General features: G+C 36.7%; 1 protein-coding gene across 5 annotated transcripts; it reads right to left on the minus strand.

Annotated features, from left to right (window-relative positions):
• Window positions 1-5,931: 5,931 nt before the first annotated feature.
• On the minus strand, window positions 5,932-21,088 carry rab43 (RAB43, member RAS oncogene family). Of its 5 annotated transcripts, none has more exons than XM_065272972.2 (4): window positions 20,742-21,088; window positions 20,474-20,617; window positions 11,477-11,660; window positions 5,932-7,896 (listed from the first exon to the last, which is right to left on the minus strand). In XM_065272972.2, exons 1-4 carry the CDS (start codon window positions 20,748-20,750, stop codon window positions 7,643-7,645), a joined length of 591 nt encoding a protein of 196 aa, XP_065129044.1. In that variant the 5' UTR covers window positions 20,751-21,088; the 3' UTR covers window positions 5,932-7,642. The 5 variants fall into 5 exon arrangements, with proteins under 5 accessions (XP_065129044.1, XP_065129043.1, XP_065129046.1 ...); XM_065272971.2 differs by having other exon boundaries at window positions 20,474-20,650; XM_065272974.2 differs by having other exon boundaries at window positions 20,886-21,086.
• Window positions 21,089-22,644: the final 1,556 nt, after the last annotated feature.

The following is a 22,644-nucleotide window of genomic DNA, read 5'->3' on the forward strand; positions in this document are numbered from 1 at the left end:
ATAAGAATTGTTATAGTTTATAACCCATAGGTGGCGCTGTACTCTGACTTCCCAGGTAACTTCAGGACATCATGTCAAAGTTTCTTACCAATTTTTGCGCGGAAATGTCCAATAGTTCAAAAAATATAACAATTTTTGTGAAATTTCAAAATGGCGGACAGGCGGTTTGGTCAAACCCGGCATAATACACATCGACAGATGCGGCATAAGGTAAGCAATCCATAGACATCAAGATCATAACTTTCTGACAAACAGTTCAGAAGTTATGGGCAAAAATAGCCTATTTTATTATCTCATGACCCATAGGTGGCGCTGTCACCAAATTTGGCATGGACCCCAAGTTCATGGTCCACATGAAGTGTACCAAATTTCATTTCAATTGATCAAAGAATGACTGAGCTACAGCTTCAGAACCATTTTTGCGTCAACCTCGTTAAGTTTGCGCATTTATTACTTTTGAACAAAGATAAATATCAAAATTCTGTTCAGTCATTTCTATGCGGCTTACTCCAAAGATCATCTGTGCCAAATCTCATAAGAATTGAACAACATTTGAAGGAGGAGTAGCGAAAAAATGGAATACTGTACATTTCAAAATGGCCGCTACTGTAATGGGTGGAGTTTTACTGTAAGGTATTAAAAGCAACAAGCATGAGGAAAGCAATCACGTGTACTAAGTAGAATTTTCATAGATCAAGCGGATCAGAAGTTATAACCCTTTGAACATTGAATTTTTGCACTGCTGGTGGCGCTATAGAGTTAGTACTAGAGACCCCATTTTTGGTCACATGACTTTTTAAGACCACCACTACAACTGTGCCAAATTTCATCATTTTCCTATGTACGGTTCATAGGGCTGCCATAGACGCCTATGGCTAAGAAGAAGAAGAAGCAGAATAATAATAATAATAAATATAGCTGCAAGCAGCGATTTGGGGCCAAGCAGATTTAGCGAAATGAGCACCCAAAGCACAGCAAACAACATAGAAGGTATCAATCACCCAATGCGCATTGAGCACCCAATCAAAAACACAAGGCGCAGCAAGTACCCAAAACGTAGCAATCACAGATCAGAACCACTGCAGTGCAGAGCAGCAACAGAAAACATGACAAAAATAGAACATATGTGAACTACAGACAGGTCAGGAAGAATAGGTGGGAAAGAACAAAACTTTAATAGAAGAAATTAACACCTGCCTCAGGCTGGATTCGAACCCATGAACTCAGGATCTCTATGCATACGACTTAACAGATGCGCCACTCAGTAGACACAGCTCAAGGGTCAGCAGAAAAGAGCTTACATGCCAAAGAATTCAGAAGTTATAAGCAATTGGATAAGAACTGTTATAGTTTATAACCCCTAGGTGGCGCTGTACTCTGATTTCCTCAGGACATCATGCCGAAGCTCCCTACCGATGTTTGCGCCGATATATCCGATACTTCAAAAGTTATAGCAAATTATCACAAATTTCAAAATGGCGGACAGACGGTTCGGTCAATCCCGGCATAATACACATCGACAGATGCGGCATGAGCCAAGGAATCCGTAGACACCAAGATCATAATTTTCTGACAAACGATTCAGAAGTTATGCGCAAAAATAGCCTTTTTTCCTATCTCATGACCCATAGGTGGCGCTGTCAGCAAATTTGGCATGGACCCCCAGTTCATGGTCGACATGAAGCGTACCAAATTTCATCTCGATTGATCAAAGAATGACCGAGATACAGCTTCAGAACCAATTTTGCGTCAATCTCGTTAAGTTCACGCATTAATTACTTTTAAATAAAGAAAAATATCAAAATTCTGTTCAGTCATTTCTATGCGGCTCACTCCAAAGATCACATGTGCCAAATCTCATAAGAATTGAACCAAATTTGAAGGAGGAGTAGCGAAAAAACGAAATACTGTACATTTCAAAATGGCCGCTACTGTAATGGGTGGAGTCTTACTGTAAGGTATTAAAAACAATAAGCATGAGGAGAGCAATCACGTGTACTAAGTAGAATTTTCATAGAGCAAATGGATCATGAGTTATAACCATTTGAACATTGAATTTTTGAGACGATGGTGGCGCTATAGAGTTACTGCTAGAGACCCCATTTTTGGCCAAATGACTATTTATGACCACCACTACAACTGTGCCAAATTTCATCATTTTCCTATATACGGTTCATAGGGCTGCCATAGACTCCCATTGGGGAAGATTAAGATTAAGATTAAGATTAAGAAGAATAATAATACTAACAGAAACAATAGGTGCCACAGCACCATAGGTGCTTGGCCCCTAATAATAATAATACTAACAATTACAATAGGTGTCTCAGCACCTTCGGTGCTTGACCCCTAATAATAATAAATTTTATTTATAAAGCACTTTTCATAAAAGAATCTCAAAGTGCTACAGAGTACATATAAAGCTAAGTTAAAAAGAAAAACAGTAAAAACACATACATAAATAAAAACAAGTCCTAAGGACAATTTAAAAAAGCCTGTCTGAACAAGACAGTTTTAAGTTCTTTTTTAAAATTGTCCACCGATTGGGGTTTTCGCAAATGTTCAGGCAGGGAGTTCCAGATACGAGGGGCGGCTGAGCAGAATGCTCGATCTCCCATGGTGCGGAGTCTTGACCGGGGCTGATGAAGAAGGTTTGTGCTTCGAGACCGAAGGTTGCGGGTGGAGGAGTGAGGAGTAAGGAGGTCTTTGAGGTATTGCGGAGCATTGTTATAGATGCAGAGGTGGGTGATGAGAGCAATCTTATATTGAATTCTTGAGGTTATGGGGAGCCAGTGAAGGTTTTGAAGAATGGGAGTGATGTGTTCGTATTTGCGGGTTTTCATGAGAGTGCGGGCAGCACAGTTCTGAATGAATTGAAGTTTTTGAAGTTGTTTATTTGGTATACCAATGAACAGGCTGTTACAATAGTCCAGCCTGGAGGAAATTAAGGCATGAACGAGTTTTTCTGCATCAGAGAAGGTGAGGAAAGGCCGGAGTTTTGAGATGTTTTTGATATGAAAAAAGCAAGTCTTGTATAGATGATTAATGTGATTAGAAAAGGTCAGTTGTGGGTCCAGCTTCACACCGAGGTTGGTAACAGTAGTTGATAGGGGGATGTCTTGACCGGAGAATGAGATAGTGGTTAAAGGTGAAGACTGAACCTGGTGACGAGTGCCAATTTGTATAGCTTCAGTTTTCGAGCTATTCAACTGTAGGAAGTTGTGACTCATCCATGCCCTAATCTCCTCCAGGCAATTAGAGAGGGTTAGGGATGATGGAGAAGAGGGAGCAGAAGATGATGAGGAAGCAGATGATGATGAAAGACCCGGGGTAGAGCATGGGTTTGAGTCAGTTCGCAGGTACAACTGAGTGTCGTCAGCATAGCAATGAAAAGAGATGCCGTGCCGCCTGATGACACGACCCAATGGCAACATGTAGATGATGAAAAGGAGGGGTCCTAGGATGGAGCCTTGAGGGACGCCACACGTGACGGGCTGTACAGGACCTGGCAGTTCCCAGGTGGACGTACTCTGTCCTGTCAGAGAGGTATGAGGTGAACCAGTCCAGTGTGGAGTGACAGAGACCAATGTCAGAATGAAGACGGCTTAGAAGAATTTGATGGTCTACAGTATCAAAGGCCGCCGACAGATCAAGGAGAATAAGTAGAGAGGGGGATCCGGAATCTGCAGAAATGAGAAGGTCATTCGTTACCCTCAACAGTGCTGTCTCTGAACTATGGGCAGTACGAAAACCAGACTGGAATGTTTCAAACAGTGAATAGCGTTGTAGATGTTCCTGTAACTGTGCAGCAGCAGCTTTTTCAAGCACCTTTGACAGAAAGGGAAGATGGGAAATAGGTCGATGGTTTGAAAGGCACTCCGGGTCAAGATTGTGTTTTTTCAAGAGAGGTTTTATAACAGCAGTTTTAAGTGAGGGTGGGACATGACCAGAGTTTAATGATTGGTTTATTATTTGTGTGATGAGAGGACTAATGGCTGAAAGGTTTGATTTGATGAGCGCAGTGGGAAAGGGGTCAAGGGGAGAGGTGGAAGGCTTCATCTTTTTTATAAGACCCTCGACTTCAAGGGTCTTATAAACCCTCGACCCTCGATTCTTGCGCCACTCCTGTTTAACCTGTATATGCTCCCACTAAGCCAAATAATGAGAGAGAACCAAATTGCCTATCACAGTTATGCAGACGACACTACAGCCCCATTGACTCCCTTTGCAAATGCATTGATGAAGTTAACAGTTGGATGTGCCAAAACTTTCTTCAGTTAAACAAAGAGAAAACTGAAGTCATTGCGTTTGGAAACAAAGATGAAGTTCTCAAGGTGAATGCATACCTTGACGCTAGGGGTCAAACAACTAAAAATCAAGTCAGGAATCTTGGTGTGATTCTGGAGTCTGACCTTAGTTTCAGTAGTCATGTCAAAGCAATAACTAAATCAGCATATTATCATCTCAAAAATATCTCAAGAATTAGATGCTTTGTTTCCAGACAAGACTTAGAGAAACTTGTGCATGCTTTCATCACCAGCAGGGTGGATTATTGTAATGGCCTCCTCACTGGCCTTCCCCAAAAGACCATTAGACAGCTCCAGCTCATTCAGAATGCTGCTGCCAGGATTCTGAGCAGAACCAGAAAATACGAACATATCACACCAGTCCTCAGGTCGCTACACTTGCTACCGGTTACATTTAGGATTGATTTTAAAGTATTATTAATGGTATATAAATCACTCAGTGGACTAGGACCTCAATACATTACTGATATGCTCATTGAATATAAACCCAACAGATCACTCAGATCATTAGGATCACATCAGCTAGAAATACCAAGGGTTCACTCAAAGCAAGGAGAGTCAGCTTTTAGCTATTATGCCAGTCGCAGCTGGAACCAGCTTCCAGAAGAGATCAGATGTGCTCCAACAGTATTCACATTCAAATCCAGACTCAAAACACATCTGTTTAGCTATACATTTACTGAATGAGCACTATGTGACGTCTGATCTGATTTCACTATATTTTATATGTTTAAATGTATATTTTATAACTATTTTAATTATTTTTTATATCTTTTGTTTTTATTCTTATTTTTAACTGTTTTATATTCTTAGGTTTCCTTTTTTTGATCTTCTTTAAATTGTAATTCATGTCCAGGGTGTTTAGACTATCATAGTCTGGTGCAGGGCAACACGAGAATTACTTTCCAAAAATGTTCAGTGTGACGGGCCACATGGCAGTAGTTGCGAAAGAGTCTGTGAAAAGTATAGTGAACAGCATGGGAATTCCAGAAGTGCTCAGTAATTCCAAAAGAGTCTGTGAAAAGCGTATGAGCAGGGCGGAGGAAAAAGAAATCTTATATATTGTGACTTTTTACTCCGGTTTTATTCTTTTTCACACATTTAAACTTTTTATTAAAATCACAATTATTTTCTATTAATTGATATTTTAAATTCTCTCATGTATCTTTAATTTTTTGCTGTCTTATATTTCTACACACATTTTTTTTCTCTTGTATATTGTTGTCTCATTTCTATGTAAAGCACTTTGAATGACCTCTGTGTATGAAATGAGCAATACAAATAAACTTGCCTTGCCTAATGAAGGCTCATTTGCAATTAAAAAGAATAAGAGTATTCATTGGTGTATTTTATAGGATTTTTTATCCCAAAATGTTACCTACCTAGCATATGGCTACTGCTACTGATTTACTTTGAGTGTTTTTTGCAGTCTGGAAAACAGACCGCTCCAAATTTTTGTTGAATCTGTTAGCACAGTCCATCACACAACAAGTTTTCCCATTTTAGATGAGTTTTCATGCTATGCTAATGCTGTCGCTCAGACCTTTTGCCACTTAGTGGGCGTAACTGCAGTCACTTTCGCCCAAGGTGACGTCACGTGCATACATATATACAAAGTTCAGTGAAATAACTTTTCACAGAATATATATTGTTTTAATGATAAAATAATAACATAATTGTACCCCAAATACAACTTGATCTCATCTTTCAAGAAAAACATTACACTGACAATTTGACATTAAATGCACAGTAATAGGAGTTGATTAAAGGGAAAGTTCACTCAAAAATATAAATTCTGTCATAATTTACTCACCTTCATGTTGTTACAAACCTGTATAAATGATTTTTGTTCTGATGAAAGCAAAGCAAGATATTTTGAGAAATGTTTGTAACCAAACCGTTTGTGGACCCCATTTAGTTCCATAGTATTTTTTCTATTATGTAAGTGAATGGGGTCCACAAACGGTTTGGTTACAAACATTTCTTTAAATATCTTGCGTTGTGTTCATCAGAACAAAGAAATGTATGCGGGTTTGTAACAACATGAGAGTGAGTAAATGATGAAAGAATTTTCATTTTTGGGTGAACTATCCCTTTAATAACAAATTACAATGTCATAGTGCTAAAATACTGAAACAGTTGGAAAGGCACAGTTATTATTCATAAAATGTTATAAACATTTGCACTTAAATATTGTCTTCCTTCCTTTCACGCACAGCCTTGCAGAATATTGTTCAGAATAATAAAAGCAAATTTGTCTTTCAAAACTACAGGAAAATGAAGACATTCTTAAAGATTACCACCATCATATCCTAAATATATGTGTTGATTTCTTGTAAAACACCTATACATCAGTCAACGATATATAAATTACCAAACTGAGATCTTACACATAAAATATTGCACATAAAATGGCTCTGGTTATTATGCCCACTTGAAATGAAACAGCAAATTAGGCTACTTCCTAATTCTCCGGGGGGATACCATTATAAATTAAGCATGAACCAATATTATCAGAACTTTGTTCATAGTTTAAAAAGCATGTTTATGAAACTAAAGCGTTGTGGTGTTTAAATGAACTGAAATATATAAATTATCCATCTAATGGCATCTAATATAAACTATCAGTTTAAGGAGTTGCATTAACAGTCTGTTTTTTGACAGTAGATTAGAAAAGACACGTAGTAAAAAAGTATAAAACTTCTAAATCACATAAGTAGGCTCATGGCAGCAGTTAAAGGGGACATTTCACAAGACGTTTTTAAGTTGTCAAATAAATCTTTGTTTTCCCCAGAGTACATGTTTGAAGTTCTAGCTCAAAATACCATATAAAAAATGTATTATAGCATGTTAAAACTGTCACTTTGTATGTGCGAGCAAAAATGTGCAGCTTTTTGGTGTGTCATTTCCACAAATTCAATGAGCTATTTTTTCACATGCTTGCAGAGAATGGTTTACCAAAACTAAGTTACTGGGTTGTTTCTTCACATTTTCTAGGTTGATAGAAGCACTGGGGACCCTATTATAGCACTTAAACATCGAGTCATGATATGTCCCCTTTAAAAGAGCAATATAAAGATATCCACATGTTCACCTATTTAATAAAAATTCAGCTGTCCCAAACATCTCCAGCCAAATGTAATCATCAACGTTTGTGTGATCTGCATTACTTGTCAGCTTCATTAAGGACTTGCAAAATATAATTGTGCCAATGGTACAAAAATTCTGAAGCACTTTTGTGTATTCTTCTTTTAGAGATGCACTTAAACAAGCTTTAAATGATAGTACCTGATTTACATGACCAAAGCTTTTATTGCTTCATGAGAATGACTAACTAATCAACAGCCACATCCCCATCCCTCACTGGTCACATCCTTACTGTTCAGTTTGAAGCTATCTGTTACGTTTTCATTGAACATGGGCCCGCCATGTCGGAGGATGAGCTCTGTGGCCATTTTGTTAAATGCCTCTTCCACATTACTAGAGTCCTTGGCTGAAGTCTCGATGGCAGTCACAAAATCCAGCTGATGAGCCATGGTCTGTGCATCTTCAGAGGGCACTTCACGCAAGTCAGTCAAATCCGATTTATTACCTGACATGCAAAAAAAGATTACATATGGTAAATGATTTAGTCATGACGACATTCTGTCATTTGTGGGTCAATTAAATAATGCTTCTAGTTGAATAACTAGTAAAAAAATTCAATTTAATCCAACACATATTTGTATTTTTGTGGAGATTAAAGTAAAACTTGTTTAGGGCTAGGTGCTGTAACTGTCCCGAGAGTGTTTTCCTGTAGCTCAGTTGGCAGACCATTGCATTAGCAAATTACATGTTCAAGTTCAAGGTGACACACATAATGATAAAATGTATAGCCTGGATGCAGCAGAATCAATGAAAAAATGAAAGCTGTCTGCCAAATGTAAAAAATAAATAAAGGACAAGATTATAGGCATGCAAACATTACTGATACTGGAAAAGAATTTGGTGAATTCAGGTAGACATATCAATACTGTCAGTCCAAATCCGATTTTAGTGAATTTCAAATTGGAATCCAATCACATTTAGAATGCGTGAATGGCCACAAAAAATGCATGAAATCCATTTTTTTCTAAGACGTTTTAGGCTACATCCAGAGGTTCCATCCATTTTCGAAAATCCATATCAGTCTGAACGCTCTGATCGCATTTGTGTAGCTTTTTGGTTACGTCATGTTGTCACGTCAGGTAAACGGACACAACCTCAGGGCAAATTTCTGACTAAATGATAGGGGTGTTTGGGAGAGTCCATTTATTGGGGAATATGTGACCAGTCACGGAAAGTAGGGACAAAAGTCGGATCTGGGCATTTTGAGTTATTCACAGATTCTGAAAGTGCAGTTCCTAAGCTTTCCAACGATGTGTAACACATGGAAATCTGATAAGATTTGGAGAAGTTGTGGCCATTTGAATATAGGAACTCAGAAATACTCAAACCGAGAAAATCGAGACGAAAGGGACTCTTCTTTTCAGCTGGGGGAGACAATAGGGCTCATTTACATCTCATTTAGCTAAGCCATGCCCCCTGTAAAACCCTTTTTGAGATGTTCTAGCATCATATGTAGTATTTTATGACCAAATGACAACCCGCAAAAATAAACATGACTCTTTTACCTTTGTGGGGATCACAAGTCGAATCCAGTCTGTTTCAGATTATCCAATGACCATAATTGTCCACAAATGCGTATAATCCGTGAAATATAGATTGTTTACATCAGATTTCGCATGAATGTCTGGTAATACAATATAATATATAATCTGAAGACTATTTAAATCGTAACATGTAAGGGTATATGAGCTTACACCCCGTTAAACACATGAACCCGCCTTCAAAGTTTGTATTTAAAATAGGGAAGTAGTATAATAGATCATCCAAACAGCGCCGTCGAAAACGTGACATCCTTTAGAGAGGTTACCAATGGCTCGCTCTTTCCTCCATCAGCCAATGACTTCATGGAAAATATTGATAGACAAAACATGTAGCCAATTATATGAAGAATACAACGATATCTGTGTAACTTCTGTGTGTTTGGACTCATGCTGCGCTTCAAGAACTGACATAGAGATGACGTCAAAGTACCGCGAGAGCGAGTCGAAATTAAACTACTCCGTAAGATTTCTTGAAGAGCTCTCGCGGTACTTTGACGTCTTCCGACTGCGGCGCCGCATAAAGTCAGTGACGCGGCTGACGTACGATGCGGCTGACTGTTATTTGTTCCGCCCCAGCTTCTTTTATTTTTCTTTTGTTTTGTGCGCCCGAGCTTTACAGTCTGGGGAGACGCAGGCTATAAGTTTGAAAAAAAAAAAAACTTAGCAAACATATCTGAGGAACAGGGCAGCGCGTCACAACAGTCACGTGACTTCACGCTCGAGCCGGAAGAGAAGACAATGCTGAATAAAGTCGTAATTCTGCTATTTTTGGACCAAACTGTATTTTCGATGCATCAACACAATCTTACTGACCCACTGATGTCACATGGACTACTTTGATGATGTTTTTATTAACTTTCTGGACATGGAAACCATACATAGATTTTCAATGAAGGGGAAAGCTCTCGGACAAAATCTAACGATAAAACATCTTAAACTGTGTTCCGAAGATGAACGGAGGTCTTCCGAGTTTAGAACGACATAAGGGTGAGTCATTAATTACATTATTTTCATTTTTGGGCGAACTATCCTTATTTAGAAGTCACGCTGTTCCCTTTGTGGGCGGAGGCGAAAACACAAGCTTATACAGTATGTAAATATACACACAGACAATGACGCCCCCCGCTGCACGCTAGAATCTCCGGAAAAACAAGCCTATTTTAACCGCAAAATGTACGCTTTTAAATATACAAAAACTGCTATCTCAAACATGGAGAGGCTTCTTCGTGATCTCAACTAACAGATTCTGCAATAAAACGAAAATCACAAATTTCGAAAAAAAAAACTTTGTTTCTCATTTTCTCGAAACTTGTGCTGCCGACTTGAGTCCCTGGTTTCCGTGACGGGTCACATATAGTTTCTTCAATGTCAGACGTCGAGGCAGATTGTCGTTCCAGCACAATGTCATTGCCATAGAAACAGTGCAGATATGGACTGACGGTGTGAACAACGAGGCTGTTTACACTTGGCATTAACATGTGTTTTCGTTGATCGGATCACAAGTGGAAGACGTTAATGCCAGGTGTTAACAGTGTTCAAAAGGTTTTGAGCTCGTCCACTTTTGACCACTTTCAACCACATTACTTCACGCAAAAAAGCTTGTAGGATTCCTTCTTGCACGCACATGGACTTTATGCGCGCGTCTTGGACTCCTAACATCTGAAATAAATCCAGCGCGTCATAAGCAGCTGCGCTTCTCTCTGTCTCACGTGCACACGCTCTCGCATCTGTCCGAAGTCTACACATAAACTAAAGTAGTAATCCTTACGTATTTGTTCAGTTTTATGCGTTTAATGCGAGCTGAGGCAAACAATCCCTTTTGTTTAAAATATAACCCGCTGCATCTTGGCGCATCTCTAACTCTCGCCCATGTGCAGAGAGCTGCGCTCTGTCCGAAGTCAGATCACTAGGTAGTAATCCTGTTTATGATATGCATTTCAAAGAGTTGAAGCAATACAACTTAATTTCGATCGATTTATATCTCACAGCACTTTGTGACAGTCAGGAAATATTTTATTTATTTATTTATTTATTTGTGTTTATGGGCACGGTTTTCCTCTTTTTTCGTGTTGCTGAGCACACCTTTCAATTTGATGTATTTCTAAACTAACTTTAAGGGTCGGGGTTTGGGTTAGGATGTATGAAATCTAACAGTAAAAAAACCTATGACAAAGAACCTGAGACACAGAAAAAAACATATGCAAAAACACAAAAACAAATTAACACAAAAAAATTGATCTCAATTTCATGACTATATCACAAAATGAGACTAATTTATGAATTTTGCTAGTTCATGTCAACTAATGCAGTTAAGTAATGTTAAAAGAATATTATTGTGATGTGGTTTTTACTTGATGGTAACAATCATAAATATTTTAATATGACATATGTAGATATTTCAATATACAGTATAAAATCAACACATACACTAATAACATGCTACAACATACATTCTAAGAACTCTGAAAATGTGTTTGTACTCACCAATTAAAAGAGGAACTATGTTGGAACCACCATATTTCTTCACATCCTCCATCCACTTGGGCACAGACATAAAAGAGGATCGCTTTGTGATATCATAAGTGATGATGGCACCATTGGCACTGCGGTAGTAACTCTGTGTGATGGTGCGAAAACGCTCCTGTCCAGCTGTATCCCATATCTGTAACTATAACACAAAATCATAAACAAAACATATCAAATTTAAAGTATACCTTGAATGTTACTTTGAATAAAATTGCCATTTCTGGACCGTTCTAAATACCATTTATGTTACCATTATGCCTGATTGCTCGAACAGAGACTAACATCACTGCATCTATTAGGGATGTGCATGAATGTCATTTATTCATTTCGATTCATCCATAGGTCTGAAAAACTAGTACTCGATTAACTGGGGGCAGGGCAATCACATGTGCGTCATGGTGAAAATAAAATGATTTTATAAAAAAAAAACTCAAATAAAACTTAATTTTGAAGAAACTATGAAAGAACAATGAACACATGCTAGATTATTAATGAATTGAATGTTTTACACAGAAACCTCTAACAGGAATAGCTGCGTGATGAAGTGAAACTGAAGGGTTAATAAACACATTCTGAAGCGCTTTCTTTATAACACATAATATTAAGTCCAGGGGCGCCACTAGCAATAGGGCTTGGGCGCCGCGTTGCATTCTGGGACGTGGGGGCCATGTTGATGGCCTCGCCAATGTAAACATACAGCAAGTCGAACGAGGAGAAGCAGCAGAGTTGGGAGAATTAAAAGAAAGAAAAAAGATGTTAAAATCCGGAAAAGGATGTGGAATTTACTGGGATACGTTAAACAGGGAAGCAGGGACCGGTATGTGGACAAAATCGGAACAATTAACGGTTTGGATCCATATGAAGAAAGAGTGAATAAAGAGCCTTTTTAAGATAACAGTGTGGTTGTTGTAAGAGCACGATTTCATGCCAATATGTAAGCAAAGTCACGTACGACCTAGCTTCACAACTAGTATCAGATAATGCAGTAGTTTTTGTAGTAAAGCTGTTTTTGCTGTCAGCAGGGGGATAGCAACAGAAAGATGTTGAAATTTTCCCGTATTTTGGGCGAGTAAACCGGGACATTTCCCTTATTTTCAATGTTCAATAATGACTTAAACTATATAAATAAATATTCAGATGTTATACTTCACTGTCGTATATATAAATGTCATTTTTATGTCATGTATGAGGTATACAAATTACTGGGGGTTGAGGTTAATGTTTGGTTTCCCACATTGAATAAAACATAATCAAGTGTTGTCCTTATCTGTCATTTTTAATGTAAATGACTTTTAATGTGTTACTATATACAGCAACGGTTTACCATGGTTGAAAAAATAACGAAAAATTAATCAAATTAAGACACACGATTGAGAGAAAGTATGTCTATAAACAGAGCGCAGCAGTCCGAGTAGCAGTAAAGGAGGCAATCATCATGGCCGCCATGACAAGTAATGACGTCACAATGCCCAAACCTTATTCTGGGCCCTATGAAAGAATATGAGGTTGGGCCCCCTATCACTCCCATTTCCAAATACAAGCCAATCTAGCTATCTAAAATCTTTGTCTGCTGCAAATTAATAATGCAAACCTATTACGTTTGCTATTGTTTTTCAACACTATAATCAGTGTTTAGTCTGACATAAAACGAGTAGACTATAAAGTACTGAGTAAACACGACCCAGTCACACCTCGTGTTTAATCCAACCAGCTGTCCCTTTAACTCTGGTGAGATCCTGATACACATATTATATTTTTATATTAAAATGTGGCCACGTTTAATTAATTCGTTCCCTCGTTTAAGTTAAATCGTGGCCACGTTTTATTAACTCGGTCCCTCGTTTAAGTTGAATCGTGGCCACGTTTTATTAATTAGTGCCCAGAATTTCATTTAAACCATCGGGAAATTAACACAATGCTAACACTAGGCCTGTTGCCTAGGTTTATCATGGAATGTAGATTTCCTGATCTTTTGCTTCATTAAAGGGATGGTTCACACAAAATTAAAATTCTGAAAAATGTTGTTCTAAACCTGTACGAATTTCCATTTTCTGATAAACTCAAAAGAAGATATTTTGATAAATGATGGTAAGCACACAGCTGATTGTAACCATTGACTTCAATAGTAGGAATAAAAACAACATGATGGAATTCAATGGATATACCATTAATTGTGTGCTTACCAAAATGTATCAAAATATCTTATTTTGTGTTTATCAAAATAAAATAAACTTATACAGGTTTAGAACATAAGGGTGAGTAAATGGTGACAGAATAATCTTTTTTGGGTGAATCCCTTTAACAGAAATACAGCAGAAATGTTTAAAATTCACCCTTATTATGTTTACATCCTAAAATGCATTCATACATGCTTTCTTGATACATAGTTACACATAATTTTCTTTCATGGACTATGGACCCCCTGAAATAGCTTTGGCCACCCCCTGGCCTGAAATCACTGATACATCCTTTAAAGTATATAATTAAGAATGTTTTTGGCATTTATTTGAGATACATTATGTTTTTTATTAATCAAGCAACAGAAACTAATCATTCAATTAATCGTCAGATTAGTTGACTAATCGGAAAAATAGTTGACAGATTAATCGTTTAATAAATAGTCGTTTACCCCAGCTCTAGCTAACACATCTATTAAAAGATTAAATTCACTATACACATACTGAAGCTTATTGCAGCTCAATGCATTAATACATTGCTATTAAGGATAACATTTATACACCTTATGTATAATTAAAAAAAACACATCGGGGCATTAACATGACGCTTAACGCATAAATACAGTGCTATTTTAAGATCAAGTTTGCCTTAACACAACCTAAGGGACATTAACATGACGCTTAAAGGCGTTCCAAGCGAATCTGTGTGTTGATTTTTGAAATTAGTTTTCAAACAAACTGAGCGTAGTTAACTCTTCCCCCTCCCCCTCCCTTCCGTGCTTTCATGAACACGCCCAAACCCAACCCCCAAATCCTTCTTAGCATTTATTGGTTAGAATACTTTGTTATGGTTTCTGCTGTAGGTTCGGCCAGTTTGTTATTATTGCAGTTTGTGGAGGCAGGGCTGTCTACAGAGATCGCGGTATTTTTACAGTTTGATCAGCGGACAGGAAGCAAGCAGATAGTGTGGAGATGTTTGCTGTATGTAACAAGAAAATTTTTATGGTCTAAAACGCGTGAATTCGCTTAGAGAACCTTTAATGCATGCTAATGCATTAAACACAGTGCTATTAAAAGATCAAAATCACTATATACATTATTATTAAGTCATATACATATACGTTTTATTTATTCCTGCCCAAAATTAAAAAACATATTGGGACATTAATGTGATGCAGTAATTAATTAAACTAAATAATTCAGTGGCTTAAATATCACTAAAATAAATAATTAAAATAACTTAATGAAATCTCTTTTTGTCACTAGGGTGATTTTTTTGTTGGACAAACCAAAATAAATGACTAAAAAATAAACAGATATTTTGTGTAAAATGTACAGATATTATTTAGGTGTATACATCAAATAAAATAAGTATTTAACTAACAGATTGTTTCTAATAAATATACTTAATATTTGTTGTAAATTTGAATCAATATATTTGAAAATGTAACACTTATATATTTTCGTTTTTAAAACTGTAATAATTGCTCATTTCAAGTTAATATATGTATTTATAATATATATAATATAATATATAACTAAAAAAATGTAGAAAGTTTAGTAAGTAAGTTTTCTAACTTATGATTTACTCAATATTTTTGGTGAAACATTTCTCGGACAACTCACTGTATTAATAAGTTAATGCGTTAAGCAGGGAAAGGAATAGTCTACTCATTTTCAATATTATTGTTTCATCAGCTATGTTATTACCTTAACTAAGAAGAGTTGATACATCGTATAGCACGTAATAGCACTTTTGGGAGTACTTCGACTCGCCTGAAAAGTCCGCTCCCCTTCTCCCTCTCATAATGGGAGAGGGAGGGTGTTACTGCGCCGAATCAAAGTACTCCCAAAAGTGCTATTACGCCATACAATATAGTTCCTCTTTTAAATCCGCTAAGAAAAGCGGTACGTTTTATTTTGTACCACCAAACTTGCTCGTATAACTACTCGTCTTAAATAGGAAAAACGTTGATGTGTTTGGTCACTTCTAACTTTATCTCTGTTTGATACCATTGAATGAATGGGGCTAAGCTAAATGCGTTCTAAGTGTCGCAGCGCGCTCCAGCGCTTACTTGCACGCACACAGATGACAGAGGGATGTATCAACAATTCTTAATTAAGGTAATAACATAGTTTAATATTGAAAATGAGTAGACTATTCCTTTAATGTTCCAATATTTTTTTATTCTGGGCAGGAATTAATAAAACTGTATATGTATATGACTCATTAATAAGGTTTATAGTGATTTTGATCTTTTAATAGCACTGTATTTAATGAATTAGCATGCATTAAGCTATTTTTTTTTTAATTCTGCGCAGGAATTAATAAAACTAGGCTATATGTAGAGATCGACCGATACTCATTTTTTTAAACCGATGCCGATAACAAATATTTGGATGCTTATGTGCCCGATAACCGATATGCTGAACCGATTTTTATTTACTGTTATACTTCTGTTTTCTGACATAATAACTACAAAACTACTGAACTGAACAAACCCTTATAATAATAATAATCATCATCATCATCATCACAATCACTTCCTCTTTGCATACAAAGTCATAAATAGAGGGGTCTGAAAGAGTGAAGAATAATATTAATTTAATGAATCATGTAGAAACTATATTCCCAATACATGGACCATTCCAAACACCCCTATCATTTCGTCAGAAATGGACTGATCCAAAGTTCGCGCTCCGGTTGCCAGGTTACGGAGCGGGAGAGAGAGAAAAGTATAGCAGAGTTGGCTGCTTGTTATACATAGTTTATAGAGTAAAACAGGTGGATTAAGTCTCTTTTTTGGGATATAATATCGTTGTTTTGACCATCAACCTGTAGCCTTCAGCAGTCCAACAAGTAGTTAGCAAAGAGATTTTACAAATAATATCACTGACTGCAATACTACATTCAGGAAAGTAACAATCAAAACGGCTTATATATCACTGAATTTCTTAACTGGTGACGTTATTTGATGTCAGAATAATTAATATTTTGTTGTTATAGCTTATGAAATGCTGTTGACAGCGCTGTTTATCTATGCATTTACTCGCGCATTAACTGTATCAAACTCTGACCGCTTGCGGAGGTAATAAATAATTAATTAATATCCACAGACATTTATTTAGATATTTTAGCAAAATAATGTCTATCTGGGAAATGTTAATATAACTTAGGGTAAATCTTGTTAAAAAATGTGGCTGTGCTTTAGCCTTCAACCCCGGTAAGTTAACAGCAATATGAACGTGATTTTACGATGCTAATGATAAGCATAAATAACAGAAAAACACATTTAATTTAGCGTTTTTAATTCCACAAAGAATTAATTCATGGCTGTTTTATTCATGCAAAGCTACGTCGTTATAGGGACCGGATTTAATGGATCAGCCAGCGTGACTCTGTGAGTTCGTCTCTATTCTTGGACAAGCTGCATACATTGCTTTTAATATATCAACTTATTTAACATAACACACATTAATGCACAAATAAGATGTGTTATAAATGCCTCATATGCAAAGTAAGTATACTCAAAGACCTTTTAATGAAGTCGCGTCATTCCGCCGTCATATGTGCTGTGCACGCTGCTTCTGCTGCTGTGAGCTCCTCTCCTCAGGATGCGTCCGGCGCGCAATTCTCAATTCTCTCGTTTATCGGTCAATCCGATATTACAAAACCGATATCCGATCATCGGAAAATGCTCAAATATCGGGGAAAATATCGGAAAACAGATATATCGGTCGATCTCTAGCTATATGCAGTATTAATAAGGTATATAGTAAACTTGATCTTTAAATAGCACTGTATTAATGCGTTAAGCGTCACGTTAATGTCCCTTTTTTTTATAGCCTACTGGGCACGAATTAATAAAACTGTATAAGACCCAACGTGTATGAATTTGGGCCCGGTTCCCCGATAACATTCTTAGCGTGCTAAGAAAACTCAAAAAGATATATCTTACCAAAGTTGTTTATGTTCCTAAGTGTGTTCCCCGAAGTGTCCCTTTAGGAAGTTTCTTAACACGCTGCCTCTAAGTTAAAAAAATTGGCATGGACTAAACGGCTCCACGGCCGGTGTTGTGTCGAAAACTGTTCCCCCTATGTTTCCCTTTAGTATAGCATTTTTATCACATTATACGTTGAAAGTTTCAATGCCTACTGAGATGTACAGTATGTGTGCATTTATGTCATGTATTTTTATTGTTCTTAATGGTAAGTTGATTATTTTTACAGTAATCATTTTATATGTATAATATTTATTATGTATGCAAACATAACATTTTTAAAACAAACAGTAGAGAAAAAAAAGAAAAAGCCAGCTATATATGTTAAAAGACATACCCTAATATAAAACGGTAACGTATGAAATATTTAATAAATTGTATTATAGAATACATGATATTATTGCTTTTTAGTATATACAATTCAAATCTTTAATCTTTTTAAATAAATTATAAACGTAACGTGATTAAAACGCTATTTTTATTTCCGCTGATTTCTAAAAACTGTTGCACAGTGGCGCGGCGATAGCGTCTTGCACTCAACCAACGCTAAGAGAGAACTTACGAATGGTCCAGACCAACCTTACAAACTGTGACTTACAGAAGATATACTTATCGTACGAAAGTTTTGGGAATCGTGCCATAGAGTTAAGAGAGAGGTTAAGGAATAGGTTAAGAACTACTTAGCGATAAGAACGTTTTGGTGAACCGGGCCCAGATCCTCATATAGCACTCTATCAATGAGTCAGCTCACGTTAATGTCCCAGTTTTTTTTATGAAATTCTAGGCAGGAGTTAATAAAACTGTATATACACGACCCATAAGGTGTATGAATTTTATATGCATTGAGCTGCGATAAGCATGTTCCAATGATTTTAATGAAATTCTGGGCAGGAATTTATAAAACTGCATTTAGTATGCGTCAATTTACAACAAATATTAAGGATATTTATTAGAAATAATCTGTTAGTTAAATACTTATTTTCTTTGATGTATACACCTAAATACTATCTGTACAGTTTACACAAAATTTCTGTTTATTTTTTAGTCATTTATTTTGGTTTGTCCAACTAAAAAAAAATCACCCAAGTGACATAAAGAGATTTTATTAAGTTATTTTATTTTAGTGATATTTAAGCCCCTGAATTATTTAGTTTAATTAATTCCTGCGTCACATTAATGTCTCAATATGTTTTTTTAATTCTGGGCAGGAATAAATAAATGTATATGACTTATTAATAAGGTATATAGTAAACTTGATCTTTAAATAGCACTGTATTTATGCGTTAAGCGTCATGTCAAGCAAGAAAATAATTACAAGAAAATATCAAAACGACGGTGAAAGACGGTGTCGCGGTGGGCAAGTGATCTAACCGGTGAAAGGCTGAAGCACCGGTAATCACCGTTTCACTGACTATCGCAACAAGCCTATCATCAGTTATTCTCGTGTTGTAGGGCTGTGCAAAAAATCGACTGCGATTATCATGCGCGTGTCATCAGTAAAGCCGGTTCCGTGATTAGAAGTAAATCGCCATCAGCTGCTTTCAGATGGAGCGGCATTTATTAAACAGACCCGTAGTTCACCGAGAAGCTAGGCAAAATCGCATAGAAAATCGGAATCGATTTTCCTCGATTATGAACCCGATTTTGCCTAGCTTCTCGGTGAACTACGGGTCTGTGTAATAAATGCCGCTCCATCTGAAAGCAGCTGATGGCGAATTCATACTAATCACCGAACCGGCTTTGACACTGATGACACGCGCATGATAATCGCAGTCGATTTTTTGCACAGCCCTATCGTGTTGTTACAAACATTTACAAATGTTTTCTTTGTTTTGCTGAACACAAAATAAGATATTTTGAGCAATGATTGTAACCATGTTTTTGAGCACCACTTACTTTCTACTATGGAAGTGAATGGTGCTCCTCTCTGCTTGATTACAAATATCTTCCTGTGTGTTCATAAAACAAAGAAATTTATACAGGTTTGTAACAACTTGAGGGTGACTAACTAATGATAAAATATTTATTTTGGGTGAATTATTCCTTTAAGGCATAAAAAGAGGACTTGTGAAGACTCATTTTCAGATGAACTTTATTTGAATCATTAGTCAAGAGTTTTGTTGTCGCATCAATCAAACTCCCAAATCCCAGGCAGACCTATATAAAAGGGTCTGACTTTTAAAAATAATATAGCAACAGGACTCCAAAATGGGCTCTAGTTTAGATCAGAAATTGTTTATAGTTTGAATAACTGCTAAAAAAAACTTTGACCTCTTTATCGATCTCTTCAAGCATTTTCACTTGTATTTTCTCCACGTCATAAGTGCCAACGTTTAAAGTTAAAAGACCTGACTCCTCCCATACAAACACTTACTACGGTTACTACGGTTTTTCACAAATCAGTTCGATCACAAATGTTACTACTAGGAAAAATACCATGGTAACTTGTCACTATGATAACTTCGTATTGCCTTGATATGGAAAGGAAAGAATCCAGCTTAAAACTGTTAGAAAGCACAGTTTCTCTGCATTTTAATTACATTAATTTAATAACATGTGTTTTTACAATAACTGCATAAACTATAATGAACTGAAAAAAGTACAGAATATATAAAATTCTCTAGTTCATTTCTGTGTAAACTTTGTCACCAAAGTGCCGTAAAACTGTTAAAGGATGGTGATCTTTGCAACAGAGGCATAACATTTTAAGGCAAAGATTTGAAAGTGAATAAATGTTAACTAACTATACGCTGGATAGCACGGCCTACAGCACTAACCTTCACCCTTTTCCCCTGTATTTCCAGCGTCTTCATAGTAAAATCCACTCCAATTGTGCTGCCCTGTTTCTCCATGAAAATGCCGGTCTTAAATCGCTGAACCACACAAGTTTTTCCGACACCGACATCTCCAACCAGAACTATCTTGAAAACAAAATCGTAGCTGTCATCAGACTCCTGTAATGACATAGCTGTGCGGTGAGCTGAAGATGATGACTGTGATTATTACTGTGACTGACGTGGAGAAACACACAAACACAGACAGCACCTGTAACATGCCAATGCGGAAGACATCAACAGCGCTGCTTGAGCTTTAGGTGTCCCAGCGCAACGCCTGAATCATTTACCAGAGTAAACATGCAGATGATGAATGAGGTACTCGATGCAGTGGACATCACTGGAGTATTATTACCCTTTAAACTTGATCGCACCCATGGATTGCACCAATCGTATTCGTATTCAACTAAACAAGTCCGCACTGTTGAAGGATGAATGTTGACGTCGGCATCTAAACGACCAATCAGAATCTTTGTTTACGCGGACGCTTATACAAACAAGGCCAAAACTGGGGACTTTTTTACTGCAATGTCCTCAGTTTGAAGGCCCATCCAACAGATATGTATAAAGGCTAGATGTCTCGCCCCCGCTGCTGGCCAATTGAGTGGAACGTCCGCATTTTGGCGGCCATCTTACCACGGGGCGCTCGCCCACTCGTAGCATTGAGTTTAATGGTGCAGGTACTTTTAAATGACCATAACTTGCTTAATTTTTTACCGATTTTCAAACGGTTTTGTTTGTTATAAACGTCAAAGATGTATCTACGACACTGCATACTTATACTAAAAATAAATAAAAAATTAATGAAACATGTTAAAGCATCCATAATAATAGCCACGTTAATAACGTTTGTAAAAAACCAAACCGTTTGAAAATCGGTAGAAAATTGAGCAAGTTATGCTCATTTAAAAGAACCTGCACCATTAAACTCAATGCTAGGAGTGAGCGAGCGAACTGTGGTAAGATGGCCGCCAGGTGATGATGTTGGAGACTCCGCCATAAGACATCCTTTATACATATCGATGTCCCCTCCCCTCACTTACAATTTTTATAAAATATTCTAGAGCTTGACATTAATAAAAAATTATATCATTATATCTTGATTTTTAGTTTTTGGTAGCCGCTTGGTTTGAGCCACAAGACGTTATTTGTTTTTTTTTTCTATTTATCTTATAAAAATCTAAATGCATTGCCAGGGCATAGCTACATTTCAACAAATAAATTCTACATACAATTTTGCCTTACATGACTCTGTTAAAAAGTAGATGAAACCAGCCTGAAAATGTTTGCTGTTCTTTGTAGGTTTAAGCTGGTGTAGCTGGGCTCCCAAATATTGTTAATATATTATTAATATTATTTACGACTAGTGATGGTCGTTTTCGAAGCACTGCTTCATGAGGCTTCGAAACATTTACGAATCTTTTGTTTCGAATCAGTGGTTCGGAGCGTGTTTCAAACTGGCCCAAGTCACGTGATTCTTCTTCTTTTTCTTCTTCGATGAGTTTTATTGGCAGTTTGCAATCAATGTGCATTACCGCCATCTACTGGACTGAGGTGTGATCACATTGGGATGGAATAAAAATACTTATATAAAAAAATAAAAAAAAAAAATAAATAAAAAAATAAAATAAAAAATAAACTAAAGGATGAAAACTAAATTCTACTTGCTAATTGGGTTTCTTTAAGGAAAGCTATAACCGCCCTAACTGAGGACTGTGTACTGGTTACACTCAATAAGTTTTCCATTGTTAAGTCTTTATTTACCGCTTTCTTCATGTTTTCCCTTTCCCTGGTGTATTGTGTGCATTCTAGAAGTATGTGTTTTACATTTTCTGTTACTCCACAATTTGTGCATATTCCAGTCTGATGTTTTCCTATAATATGTAATCCACTATTTAAACTTGTATGTCCCATCCTCAGTCTTGAAAACCATGTTTCCTCCTGTCTTTCCAATCCACTAATTTTACTAGTTGTAACCTCTTTGTGTATGTTATACAAGTGTCTACCTTTTCCCTCCTTATCCCATCTCTCCTGCCATATTCTGTTAATTTTGTCCTTAATAATACTTTTAATTTCTGATCTGCTTAACGTGATATTTATTTCAACCAGTTCTG

The sequence above is a fragment of the Paramisgurnus dabryanus genome, chromosome 14, assembly GCF_030506205.2.
Source record: "Paramisgurnus dabryanus chromosome 14, PD_genome_1.1, whole genome shotgun sequence".
Classification (NCBI taxonomy): Eukaryota; Metazoa; Chordata; class Actinopteri; order Cypriniformes; family Cobitidae; genus Paramisgurnus; species Paramisgurnus dabryanus.

Bases quoted from the DNA above. Each gene is read 5' to 3' on its own strand.
- rab43 (XM_065272970.1), bottom strand. From the start codon at position 20,662: ATGTCATTACAGGAGTCTGATGACAGCTACGATTTTGTTTTCAAGATA. The intron at 11,661-20,473 runs GTTAGTGCTGTA...TTTGTGTTATAG, and splicing joins TACAGGGGAAAAGGGTGAAG to TTACAGATATGGGATACAGC. The intron at 7,897-11,476 runs GTGAGTACAAAC...TTTGCATGTCAG, and splicing joins CATAGTTCCTCTTTTAATTG to GTAATAAATCGGATTTGACT.